The 13,825-nt window shown below is 33.8% G+C and overlaps 1 protein-coding gene across 4 annotated transcripts in view; it reads left to right on the top strand.

The window, feature by feature from the left end:
- The window catches only part of LOC119602112 (FERM domain-containing protein 5), a 243,658-nt gene that overhangs the window by 173,332 nt on the left and 56,501 nt on the right, over window positions 1-13,825 (top strand). For all 4 annotated transcript variants that reach the window (XM_037953456.1, XM_037953458.1, XM_037953459.1 and 1 more), the window contains one exon: window positions 3,515-3,894. In XM_037953456.1, the coding sequence (XP_037809384.1) occupies window positions 3,515-3,894 (380 nt within the window). The remainder of the gene's footprint in view (window positions 1-3,514; window positions 3,895-13,825) is intronic.

The following is a 13,825-nucleotide window of genomic DNA, read 5'->3' as shown; positions in this document are numbered from 1 at the left end:
CTATTAATGCAGTGGGTACTGTTGATGGCTCTGCGGTGTCCTTATCAGGCATAAGAACAGTAGTATTTTTAATAGACAAATTTCCAATTCTGGAGAGCACTGCTGTTCTGTCTTCTGGCGGGTGAGTGATTTCCTCCTCGCTTTTAGGATTTGACTCCTCAACATTGCCAGCACCCAAAGCATCATTAGCAAGATGCTTTGGGTATTGTCTTAGGCAGTGTGACCATTTTGGCATTTTTGCAGCTAGATTTAGCATTTTTTATTTTGATTTAGCTGTAAAATTTTAATTTAGCATTTGGCATTTTATTTAGCATTTTTATAAAATATTTTTAGAATTTTTTGCAAAAAGACAAATTTTTGCAGAAAAGATTTATATTGGAAATAGGTTTAACCGGAAAAAATCAGAATTAAATGTCTACCCAAACACAAGCAACAAGAAATATGAGAAATGTAATAATTTACACTGTAATTCAAAATAATGCAAACAGATTCATGAAGATAAATAACTTAAAATTACGCCAATACAAGTGAATACTTTAAAATGTTGTATTCTAAAATATTTTTCTGGAACCCAATGCTTTTTAATTTCGAGGTGATAGAAATAATTCAAGAGATTTCATATATTTTTACAAATACGATCAGTACGCTATTTTACAAACTAATACTTTTTGTTTGCTTATGGAATGAAACATATAATTTTGGAAAAGGCTATGTATGACGGTTAATTAACAAATTTTATTTTTTCCTATACGAAATAAAGAGGTTTTAATTTTTATCATCCTTCAGGAGTTCTTGTTAATTTATTGAAAATAAGTATTGAAAAAAATCAATAATATATAATTAAGACAAATAAAATTGTTTATATAAAAAAAGTAAAACTAGAAATATTATACTTTTCCTTCCGAAAACACATATAGGTTTTATACCATGAGCAACTAGTGTAATTAATAGAGTTTTAATGTAATTTTTGCATTCAGAAATATTTTAAAGTTAGAGATATTACATATTGCTAAATTTACAAAAATTTTGAAATAATTTTTAGCATTTCTGTTTATCTTAATACCACGGAACTTAATTTTTTACCTAGCCCCCATACATATACAAATGTATAAAGCCTTTCTCAGAAAATTAGTTTAAATATATCGGAACCAAGGTTCAATTCAACATAAATGCTTTATTACGAAAAATAAATCAAATTTTATACTCATATGGTCAACCACGGCAGAATATAGTTTCTTACTTGTTATAAATTACAATGAATTTCAGTTACAAATTAATATGAATTGTTCATAAAAACACTTAAAAAATTTTAGCATTTTTTTTTTTTTGGCATTTTAAAATCAATTTAGCATTTTTTCTAGCATTATTTTGGATGGGATTTAGCCGCAACATTTTTTGAGACCTGGTCACACTGGTCTTAGGTGTTTTAGTGTCCTTGTCGGGGCCGGTTTTGACAGCCCTTTCAATCGGCGCCTTCTAAATTTTTGAAAGGGCAACTACACTTTCTTTTGGCGAGTTAATGGTAAATTCCTCGATTTTAGGATTTGACTCCTCAACGTTATTAGTAGTGGATACTGATGCTATGGTCTTAGGTTTTTTAGTGTCCTTTTCGAGGCTTGTTGTAACAGCCCTTCCAATCGGCACCTTCCCAATTTTGAATATGACATCTTTAGAGGCGAAGTAAGCCGTACCTTTATTCTTGGCAAGATTAGCCATGGATTTCTGGTCGATACCTATTACAAATAAAGTTCCCTCAGGTTCTTCTTTCCTGTAAAAGACATCCCAAGCTCAGCATTTTGACCTCCAAGAATTTCCAGTATACGTTCATTAGCCAGTTTACTGCCCCATCCTTTTATGCAGACAGTGGACTTTAAGAGCACCGGAAGCTCGCTCTTCTTTGCCAGTCCCAGCTTAGCGCCGTCCCAGGGAGGAGGGATACTTTCCACCAAGTTCTTTAGGGTGCTAACACATTGGTGAGATGCCAACCTCATCAACATCACACCCATGCTGAACTCGCACGACGTGTTCGTCTTCGGAATATCTGGCTTGGCGCAGGATTCTCACTTGAGGTTCCTTTGAGTGAAGTATGGCTTGGCTTCGACTGTGTATTAGAAGACGGGGAGCTCTTTTTTATCTTAGGTTTATTCTCAGTTGTCAACTCCTCGGGAGACCTTTTTGCCTCTGATCTTGTGAGAGAGTCCGATTTTTCCTATGGAGTGTCGTGGGATTGACTAACTATGATTTCCTGAAGCATCTTTCTCAACTTCCTCCTCTGTGCTCCAGAAAGTCTTTTCTTAGTAATAGGTAGTTTAGCTATGCTATCACTCACCTCTTTCACCATTTGCTCTACTTCATCCTTTTTGGGATTTGCTATAATGGTATTATTATTATCATCTGAGGATCCAGAGTCGGAGCCCTCACCTATATTAAAAGGCTGAGGTAGCTTAGAGCTCTCTCCGAGTACATCCTTCTCTTTCACACCTATATTTTTGCCAGTGGCATGCTGTACACTTGACGCATTGTCCGCCACGGAGGCCAAGGTACCCACCTCCGTAGTAGTATTTTGCTCACGATTGCAGGATGACGACGACACGTGACTCGCGAGTGGATCAACACTTGCCGACGGTACTGGGTTATTTAGGCCCTGCACCGTAACTTTTATCTTTTTATTTTTATTTTCCATATCTGTTTTTTCCAGTTTTTTGGATTTTAATTCATTATTTTAACACGGCGATGTCATTGGAGGCAAGTACTTCCACGTCACCTTACAAATAGGTATTTATAGAAGTACTTGCAATTTCTCTTACAAAGAAGTTGTTTAGTAAGATGTTTCGCTTTTTAATAATAAAAAGAGTCAGTGAGATTACGTACAATGGATTTCGGTTTGTTTGTCAAATGTTCTACTCACTGCACCACTGCTTAGCTATTTCATTGTTCATCAAATAATGGTTTTCACATATAAATTTAATTTTCTTTCATTACTGGATTACTTCTAAGTAACGCAGACGGTAAGTAGTAGTCATTGAAATGGAAGTGGTTATGTAAGTACAACCCATTTCCGAGTTTTTGCTGGGATGATAAAGTGCACGTGGTGCTTGTGTCGTAGATTATACTTATTAATATCTTAAGTCATGCGCAAAACCAACACACTTAATTTAGTGGGAAACAATAATAATGTAATAATGTACTCGTTAGAATCTTCCAACAAAGATGTATTAAATTGGCAAATCTAATGTTGTCAAAAAATTTATTTAACGGAACAATAACCGAACAGTAGCTCGCCAAAAATTACGCTTAAACAACTGCCATGGGAGCAATCAAGAAGTTCTCACTATATAAAGACGACACAGTCGATTCTCTTATTTGTTAAAAAATGATTCCATTTAAATTGTATAATTTCAATCGATAGCTGAACTTACTACTAACTTTGTCTCTTTAGAAAAAAAAAAAACCATTTTCGAATAAATTAAAAAAACTTTCATTATTTTATGTGTACGTGTTTTGTTGTTTTCAGAGGAGATTGGAGACTTCAACGAAGACATTCATATTGATAATTACGTATCATCAATGAATTTAGCTTTACGCCAAACAGAAACGCTTGAGAAGAAAATTATGGAATTACACAAAAAACGACAACCTTATCAAGATCCTAGTGTTGCGATAGATGAATTCATGGGTATTGCTAGAGGTCTTGAAACATACGGAATAGATCCTCATCCTGTAAAAGATCATCGAGGCTCCCAGTTATATATTGGAATTAATTATTCTGGCATTAGTACTTTTATTTCTGGCAAACGGTCGCAGCATTTTCGTTGGAATGAAGTTCATAAAATCAATTTTGAAGGCAAAATGTTCATTGCTCATCTTAGTTATACAGATGCCAGCAGGGAGCCAGTGAGTATATACATATTTTATTTTCTAACAGACAGAACATAAAATTTTTATTTAAGTTGTTTTATTATGTTTTTTTTTTTATAAATTTCTGATATTTATGCAATTTAATGTAACGTCGATATTTCTTATGCCGACTCGCTCTAATTATCCAATTTGTCAATTCGAAAATTAGTGAAGAAATACAACTAACATACTATTCCTTCTCTATTATAAAACTAGCTGTGTGTACCCGGGGTTGTTCGGGTTTTTATGAGTTTTCTTTCAAAGTGTTATAATTGTTTATTGCCGGAAATATAATATACTGTATTATGCTTTATTGGACTAGCATTTAAGCATATTATAAATTTGTCGTTTTAAAATTGATTTTCCATGGAAAATAATAATTAAATAATTTTAAGTAGTTCGGGTTTTTATGAGTTTTCTTTCAAAGTGTTATAATTGTTTATTGCCGGAAATATAATAACTGTATTATGCTTTATTGGACTAGCATTTAAGCATATTATAAATTTGTCGTATTAAAAATTGATTTTCCATGGAAAATAATAATTAAATAATTTTAAGTATTATTTAAGGAACTATACATACGGGCAATTTCGTGTCAAGTGACACAAATTTTCAGCTATGTCGGTCAAGAACTGCCAAAGTTAGAGGGGGTCAAAGTTGGACATTTTGTTCATACGGTGTTTTTTTCCTAGTCCCCATGCAAATTAGCAAATAATTCTCTTTCTAAATATCATGATGAGATTCAGTATAAATAACTTTTATATAAACATAAATCCATCCACCAAATTTTTTCAGTTTTTGAACAAGTTTGTATTAAGAAAAAAATCAATAACTTAGTAAATTGCTAACGGAGTTTTAAAAACAAAGTTGCGTTTAACAGACAGAGTTTTCTAAAAACATATAAAAACATCTCCAAACTTGAAAAACGGTGCAAAATTAAAATCAAATATATTTTTGCTCATGAAATGCACACATATTTCTCAAGGTTATTTAAACATCATATACATATGTATGTCATTGTAAAGGCCTCTGTTTTTTCTTTCTAAATCCGTTAAGAAATTTAAAATCGACTGAGAATCAACTAACTTACGAATTTATAAGTGCTTAGAAGTACGAAAAACTGTTTTTTACCCGTATCCCAAGATTTTAAAGGTGTTTGGCAAATTTCAAAAACAGATTTGTTTGTGCTCAATAATGCCTATCAGAAAAATAGTATAATTTCTCAGGTATTTCAGTTTTAGCGTAGAAAATTACATGTTTCATTTAATGCTTAATGCTTAATTTAGTGTCAAGCGAACAAGAAGAGTTGGGAAATATTTCGTGTTATTTTTATTTTATTCTGTTAGGATCTAATGATGTAAAAAATGTTATTCTAAATTTTTTTGAAAAAATTATATTGAAAACCTAATTAGATATTAAAGGATACAAATTTTAAAAGACATTTTTGATATCTTTTTATCCTGTCAGTAAAAAATAAATATTATACAAAATATTTCCGAACTTTTCTTGTTCTCTTGGCATCAAATTCGGCAATGTTTGATCAGCAGAAGTATTTCAAAATATTTTTTGAAAAATTTACTTTTTAAAATTTTGAAGTCCTTTAAAAAGGACACAGGATCACGAAATGAAAAACTGAAAACGCAGTTTTTCTCCATTAAATTTATAGATTCAGACGTATATCATCCTGTTCGTGTCTAACGAAATTTTTCTCTTTTTGTCGTACGGTGTTATACACTTTATGTTCAATATCAAACTTTTCTTTTCCGGGTTTCATATTAAAACTCTAATTTTCACCTGTTCTTTTCGGAATTTCCAATGAAAAAATCTCATTGATTTTTCTAAATACAAATTCAATTGTTCTTTTCGGAATTCGAAATGGAAAATCTCTTTCAATTGGATTTGAATGTTTTGAATGTAAAATTTAAATCTGAACTCAAAATGAAAAGTTTTCATTTTCAATTAAAAAAGTTTATGATCAGAAGATTTTATTGAACAAATATTATTTGCTGTCTCTTAAAATTGGTTTCTACTTAAACGTCTCAATATGTCCTCCTCGGATTTATTTTACCAAAAAAATTGACGGAATATTTTGACCATCAAAGTATCATTAAACTTTAAATGAATAATTTTGAAACATGTAAAATAAACAAGTTAGTGTGCTATATTAGGTTTTAGGTTCAGCAGGCTGTAAACTGTCATAAGTACAGTTTTGCTTGGGTCCTATTTGGTCCCTTTGTAACGTCTGGAAAGAAACAAGATTTGGAAAGAGAAAAATAGTGATAGAGACAGTAAAGATAATATTGAAGAAGTGAAGAATGAAGATGACAACGAGCCTATAAAAAAGTAGAGAACATAGTGTGAGATTAATTACACATACACTTCGATAATTTTAGGAATGCAAGAATACCTTCAGGTTGAACAGTTGACAGATCTGACAGATCAGAAAAGTATGGCGTTGACGAATCGATTCAAGGGCCGGGCAATTACACAGAAGATGATTGTCTCCTCCTCCCATGGATGGCAAAATTGGTACGATGCTACTTTTTTGATACTATTTTCAAAAGTACCGTTAAAATAATATTTATGTGAAAACTTTCAATATTTCGTTTCAAATAAAAATAAGAAGACATTGAGATAATGGGATTCAAATTATCATTAATATTTCAAATTTTTGGAATCGGACGTTGTACTTATTTTTATCTTGATTGACATTATAAGAATATTAATCTACTTAAATTTCATTCTTAAATGAGAAAATTTAAATAATTTTGAAAAAATATTTGAATTTAAAGCAAATGATTTCCAAATTATTGAATATCCACAATCTTTGCATGACCTCTGGAACTAAGGTTAGGTTAGGTTACATTTCATACATTTCCTGGGTTGATACCCCAGTGTACAAACTACAAACGTATAACGTCGTAATAGCTTTTGAAGATCTAGAGATTATGATCAAAACCCAAAACAACTTCCTATCGAAATAACACCTAAGTATTTTGCGTTATCCGACAGCATGAGGACCTCGCCATTTGGACGTGGAAGAGAGAGAGAGAATTGAGAAATTTTGTATTATCATTATTTAGCGCTTCTTCTAACCTCTGAGACAAGGTCTGAAGATGCGTACCAGTTACCGCTAATGCAACATCATCAGCGTATGCAACCGTTTTAAAACCTAGTGAATCAAGTCTAACTAGGAGTCCATTTATTGCCATATTCCATAAGAGTGGTGATAACACCCCTCCCTGAGGAGTGTTCCGTATGGCTGTTTTGCAGATTGTTGTATCACCCAGTGAGGATACAATAAGCCGTTGTGATAGCAAGTTCTTCACAAAAATCACAGTGAGTCTGAGAGAGGGATTGACAGATAGGTGAGAAACTGACGTTATTAAAAGTGCCTTCGATGTCAAGAAAGGCAACTAGAGTGAAATTTCCATAACCCATGTATATGCATGCTGAGATTTTGAGAGCAAAGATTTATCAATCGAAAATCTAACATTGATATCTATTATTCTCTCCAGAGTTTGTGTGTGATATCATACCCCCTTTTGGGATAAAAATCACGTTACATTTGGTCCACTGCGAAGGTATGTAGGACCAATAAATACAGGCCTTGTAAAAGTACTAAGCAAAGGAGTGATCAGATCTATATTATTTTGTAGATCCGCTAGAATAATGTCATCAGGGCCAGGTGATTTATAGGTTTCGAAACTCCTAATTGCCCAGCGGATGATGTTATCATCTATCTCAATATTTACAGCAGTGTTTACTAGGTCGACACTGTACTGATCATGCGTAATTGATTCACCAGTTGAGATGCAACCGGGAAAATTAATATTCAGGAGAAGCTCAAGTGTCTCCTGACTACCTGGAGTCCAATTTTCGTCCACTTTTTGTATATAGCTTGGGACAGAAGGGGATTTGGACAGGATTTTACAAGGCGTCTCGTATCTAAAGAGCTTTCTATAGAACTACAGATTTTTCTACAGGAACTACGTTTCGCACTACGTACCTGATTTTTTAATTCATTAACTTTCGTTGAGACCAGATCTCTTTGCCCCGTTAAAAAATCTACGACACAACCTACGAGTTTACGCAATTTTGGGATCCCACCAAGGGGGCTTACCCTTATGTTTACCTTTCGATGATTTACAAGCCCTATTTGTGGCGACAATAATAGAGCTTGAAAACCAATAAACGGCTACTTCGATGTCCCTTCTGTTTTCGATAATAGGAGCAGAAGGAAGAATATTAGTCAAGGTCGACTTATGGACCTGCCATTTTGTCTTTCTCCCGTTGAGAAATGGTTTTGCAATATTTTCCTGAACTACTATTTCAAATTCTACATAGCAATGATCAGAGAAGGAACACTCTTTTGAGACCTTCCTACCCTGAACCAGATCAATATGGTTTGCATTCACAACCGTAATATCCAGTACCTCCTTTCTATTTGCAACGAAGAAAGTTGGTTCTGAACATCTGTTTAATACTACTAGGTTATTATCTAATAGAGACTAACCTCTTATATTAACATCTGAGCTTCCCCAGACAATGTGGTGCGCGTTTGCGTCTGCGCCCATAATCAGCGGTATATGCCGTCTGCTTCACGCACAATGTTTCTGAACAGGAGGCTGTTCGCCAAGATCATGCGCCATATAGCTGCTTAGAAGCCAGATATTAAAGTTGCCAGACTCCCAGACTCATCGCTTTCAAAACCATAGTACACTTTGCTTCCGCACTCACACAGTGGCGATACGGACTCCTTGTTAAGGACCACAATCGCCTTTCTGATCGCTCCGATCGGTTCGGAGACCTTCTCCACCTTCCGCTCCGAAGGAACGCCAGGATATCCGCCGGGTCTTATGGCTCAGATGGAGGCAATCGATCTCGGTCTGTGATGGATTTCACATACCGGGAACACTTCCAACAAAGCACCTGGCCACACTTCCCCAAGGGAATCAATCGCCATATTTTTATCATTACGTAAAACCAAATTTATATCTATATTCGAAAATAGTTGTAGTGGGTGCTGTAGCTTAGTGGTTAGCGCGTTTGACTACTAAGAATTACTTGGCAATATCGGCCTGGGTCCGATTCCCGGCCGCCTCCAATGAACATCAATTTCTGGTAATTATTAAGTTTCTATTAAAACTAATATTTACCGCAGCGCCCCCCTGCGGCGGTAACCCCATAGCACTAAATCGTCGCCGAAGTAAAACAAATATGAATTGGCTATACTTAGCTTAATTAATTCGCCTACTTACCACCAGAGGTGCTGCAACTCTGTACTAAAAATAATCATAACGCGTAAATTCTTTCACTCCTTTCCAAAGAAAGTAACATAGTTTATACTTATAAGCATTAATTGCCTGAGTGTTACTTCTCTTCAGAGACAGTAATTGTTATTATTTTTATTTAAAAAAATAAAATTTATAAATTTTATTTGGTTTGTATTTCATTTCTCAGAAAATGCAAATTGCTTTTGATTTGTAATTTTTTATATTTTCCGTAAAAATTACTAAGAAGTTTTTCAAATAAAAATCAATAATAAAAAACACAAATAATTTTTAACCCATAAGGCACAAATATAAATCAGGCAATGATTTTTATTTTTTGAAAGTAATTAAAAAACTCATTATGCGATATTTATCTTTAAAACACACTAAAAATAATCGGGTTTAAACAGAGATTAATATAAAATTGGTAAAATTTCTTTACCACTGATATCATAGACCAAATTTGCTGAAATTGTGCAGAAATTAGATTCGAAAATTGGAAAAATAAAATTTTTTAGGTGATTTTTATTTTTTGTTTTGAAAAATAAAAATCATTGATTGATTTCTATTTTCTGTTTGAATAAATAAAAATTACTGTGTGAGTATTATTAAAAAAACATAAATAACTTTTATAGTAAAACAAATAGAATAAAAATCAAAAATAATTTATATTTTAAATTTTTATTATAAAAATCAAGAAAAAAAAGTTTATTGAAGAAATCGATTAAAAAAAGTCTGGGAAATATTTTGGTACATTCAAAACATTTCAAGGACGATTCTTTCATACTGATTGTTTTAAGCAAAAATTTCATGGATAATAATTATTTTCTGTCTCTGCTACTCTTTATTAAAAAAATCGCCAGCTTGAGAAGTAACGCAGAGCACTCATTCGAACAAGCCAGCAGTTTTATGTGACCCTGAAACCAACCAGCGTCATCATTTTGAGTGGCGGGTCCTGGATTTTCCTTATGGATTTTCCAGTACACCCCAAGTATTCGTTGACGGATGATCCCCCATTTGTCCTGGGAGATGGCACCATCATTGTTGCTCCTATCGATAATAGCCCTTACCATTGGGGTTTTGGTAACCTCACTGAAAGGCCTATTAACGACGACAGTTTGCGCCTTTTTTGGACGTTTAGTCGACGGCTGAATATTCGACAAAGAAGAGGACTCTTCCTTGGATCTCTGCCGTTTAGGCGCCTCAGCAGCAGACTTAGTCACTTCTGCGTTGGCTGGACCTTTGTCTTACCAGGATATTTTTGGCCCAATCAAGAGACGATTTCTCGTCCTTGGACAATGCATTGCTGGGCTTGACGCCATGACGCTCAACATTGCGCTCGGCGGCGCGCCGGTGTGCAAAAGCCCTACGAGAAGGTGTTTTGTGCCGTTGGGAATCTGCTGATGCTACACAGGAAGAGCCCGACATCGAGTTCGACGACTTTTCCACCGTAGGAGGAGGTTCGGATGAGGAACCCGACATCAGGGTCGACGATTACTCTTTTTCACAAGGGGGACATGGGAGACGTTTTTGTCACCCGAAGGCAGGGAAGTGGCTGACTTTTGATCAGCTAGGATTGCTCTGGCGGCTGCAGAGGTCTTGCCACAACAGATAGAGGTACCTCACCGCTTGGGATCTTACTCCCAACTGAAGGTTTAGTGGTAGGGGTTGATTTACAAGCAACCAGCCTGCAAGTAACTTTTTATTAAAACCCATTTAACTATCTAATTTTTAGATAACTTGGCAAAATTTTTGTTTCCGTATTGAGGGTACTAACATTAATCGGCCAGTTCGAAAACATTTTAATAGAATGATTTATCTATACACAGAACATAATCATGTCGAATTTTATCCGAAAATAATCATTTAATAACGAATTAAGTGGTATTAAGTGATTTTCAGAAGTAAACGTTATATTGGAGCTAAGACAACTTATGGACCGATCCGGAAAAATTTTCGTAGAATAATTTATATATACAAAATACACATTTATGTCGAATTTTATCCCGATAACTTTGATTGTCAATAAGGAAAAAATTTCGTATAATAATATATATGCAAAAGAAAATCAAGTCTAATTTTACTCCAATAGATTTATTAATTAATGAAAAATGTGCGTTTAGGTGATTTTCGGAAAAATTTCGTAATATGTACACAAAACATATTTGTGTCGAATTTTATCAAGATATCTTTATTTGATAATGAAATATGTGCGTTAAAGTGATTTTTTGAAGTGGACCTTATATATGAGTTATTAACAAATATGGACCGATCCGGAAAAAATTTGGTAGAATGATTTATATGCTTACAAAACATATTCAAGTCGTACTTTATCCCGACGTCTAAGTGATTTTCGTAAGTGGACCTTATATGGGAGCCTATCCGGAAAAAATTTCGTAGAGTGATATAAAGACAAATATATTTGTGTCGAATTTTATCAAGATAACTTTATTTGTCAATGAAATATGTATGTGCGTTTAAATGATTTTCGGAAGTGGGCCTTATATGGGAGCTATGACCAATAATGGACCGATCCGGGAAACAAATGGTAAAATTATTTATATGTACACAAAACATATTCAAGTCGAACATTATCCCTATAGCTTTAGAATTCAATGAAATATATTCGTTTATGTGATTTTCGGAAGTGGACCTTATATGGAAGCTGTGACCAATTGTGGACCGACTGAGATCTACGTTGTTGTTTCGGAAGTGGACCTTATATGGAAGCTATAACCAATTGTGGACCGACTGAGATCTATGTTGTTAGTATGAATTCTGTTCATATTATATTTATATGTACAAAATTTTGTGTTGATACCGATATATTTAAAGGAATAATTAACGATAAACTAATTTCCGGGAATATATACCTTTGTATGGAGGCTATGGGAAATATTGGATCAATTGTAAAGATTTTGAACATAATTGCTCACTGCCCTGAAAAAATAATGTGTGATAAAATTCATCGAAATAATTTTGGTAGTTTCTGAGAAAACTTCTTAAGAATTAGGAAAAAACGGAATTTTTTTCGAGGTTGTCTGAAATTGCTGATTTTCGATACAAAACTGCTTAGGATAATAATAAATCAAATTGATTGATTTCCATTGCTTAGTTTTAGCGTGAGCGTGTTTTATACAGACATACGGACATAGCTAAATCGACTCAGAATTTCATAAGGACCCAGAATACATATACTTTGTTGGGTCTTAGAAGAATATTTCTTGGTGTTACACACGGAACGAAAAACTTATATATGCACTCTATAACCACTAATTGTGGTATAATAAGGAAATTTGTTCAGTTAATGGTGTTAGAAAATTTTAACACCAAAATACATATGTATATTTTTATGAATAATTTTATAAGAGAATAAACTAATGTCGAAAATGTGTGAATGTGTCGGAACGAATTATCGTCGTCAGATATAGAACACACTAAAGTATATGAAAATACGCTCAATCGTGCGTATGACGAAATTCGTCGAACGTTAAGAACAGTGCTACAGATTTATTTATTTTTATATGCAGACGAACGACGAATAAATTGGTTAAGAGTGACTGTGTTTAATTTTAGATTTATTGCTTTTTGTAAATAAAGTTACATTTTGATTAAAGAAATGTTATCTCTTTTGTTTATGGCAAATAAATTAAATTAACACAATTTTATTAACATGTTTTCTTTTCTATTCAAAAGAAAAATATATTTAATGAATATTTGAAATTAAATATTATTTGATTTAGAAATATGATCACGCCATTCAGTATGTAAACAAAAATAGATTTGAAAATTAATAAATAAATAAAATTTTGTACAATTTGTTTGAATTTTAAATAAAAAATATTAGGTTAGGTTGATAGGAGGATGTATACTACATCAAATCCGAAGAAATACACCTCGGCCACAATAGGGCCTGTTGTGCACTCCATTTCATGAAAAAATTGTATTCCCTGAATGTATTATTTTTCAATATAAAGAAAGTTTCCTGGACGAAGTTCCTAAGAATTTTCCAATCAGTGTTAGTCAGGAATGTTGTTTCCGGTTATTGTGGTTCTACCCACCGCACAGTGAGACATTTGGCACTTTTAGAACGACATTAATCAAATTTTAAATATATTAAGTTCTAGTTTTAGTTACAGTAAGCTCACAATTGATCAAACATTCCATATTAAAATTAGCAAGATAAGACTGCTACCACTCTCAGATTCTTCTTTCGTGTAAAAGACATCCCTTTTTTCCACGGCCACCTCAGCATTTTGACCACCAAGAATTTCCAGTATATGGTCATTAGACAGTTTACTGTCAAATCCTTTTATATAGACAGTGGACTTTAAAAGCACCGGAAGCTTGCTCTTCATTGCCAGTCTCAGCATAGCGCCGTCCCAGGGAGGAGGGATACTTACCACCAAGTTCTTTAGGATGCTAACACATTGGTTAGATGTCAACCTCATCAACATCATGCTCATGCTGAAATCGCAGCTCACGCTCTCTATTGGATGTTTGCTCTTTGAAGTGAGTGCGTGTTCCACTATCTTATTGTTTACCAGGTCTTCTATTTTACTCCTTTGGTCTATTGGAATTTTGCCTGTCGGATTACCAGAAATTGTCCCGGTGTCTTCTTCTGGCAACTTTGGCGTAAGATGGCGGCTGTTTTC

The sequence above is a fragment of the Lucilia sericata genome, unplaced genomic scaffold, assembly GCF_015586225.1.
Source record: "Lucilia sericata isolate MDLA Ls3-8-SP2 unplaced genomic scaffold, ASM1558622v1 Contig000208F_arrow, whole genome shotgun sequence".
NCBI classification, from domain to species: Eukaryota; Metazoa; Arthropoda; class Insecta; order Diptera; family Calliphoridae; genus Lucilia; species Lucilia sericata.
The sequence above is the reverse complement of the archived record's forward strand: the minus strand, read 5'-3'. Positions and strand labels throughout refer to the sequence as shown.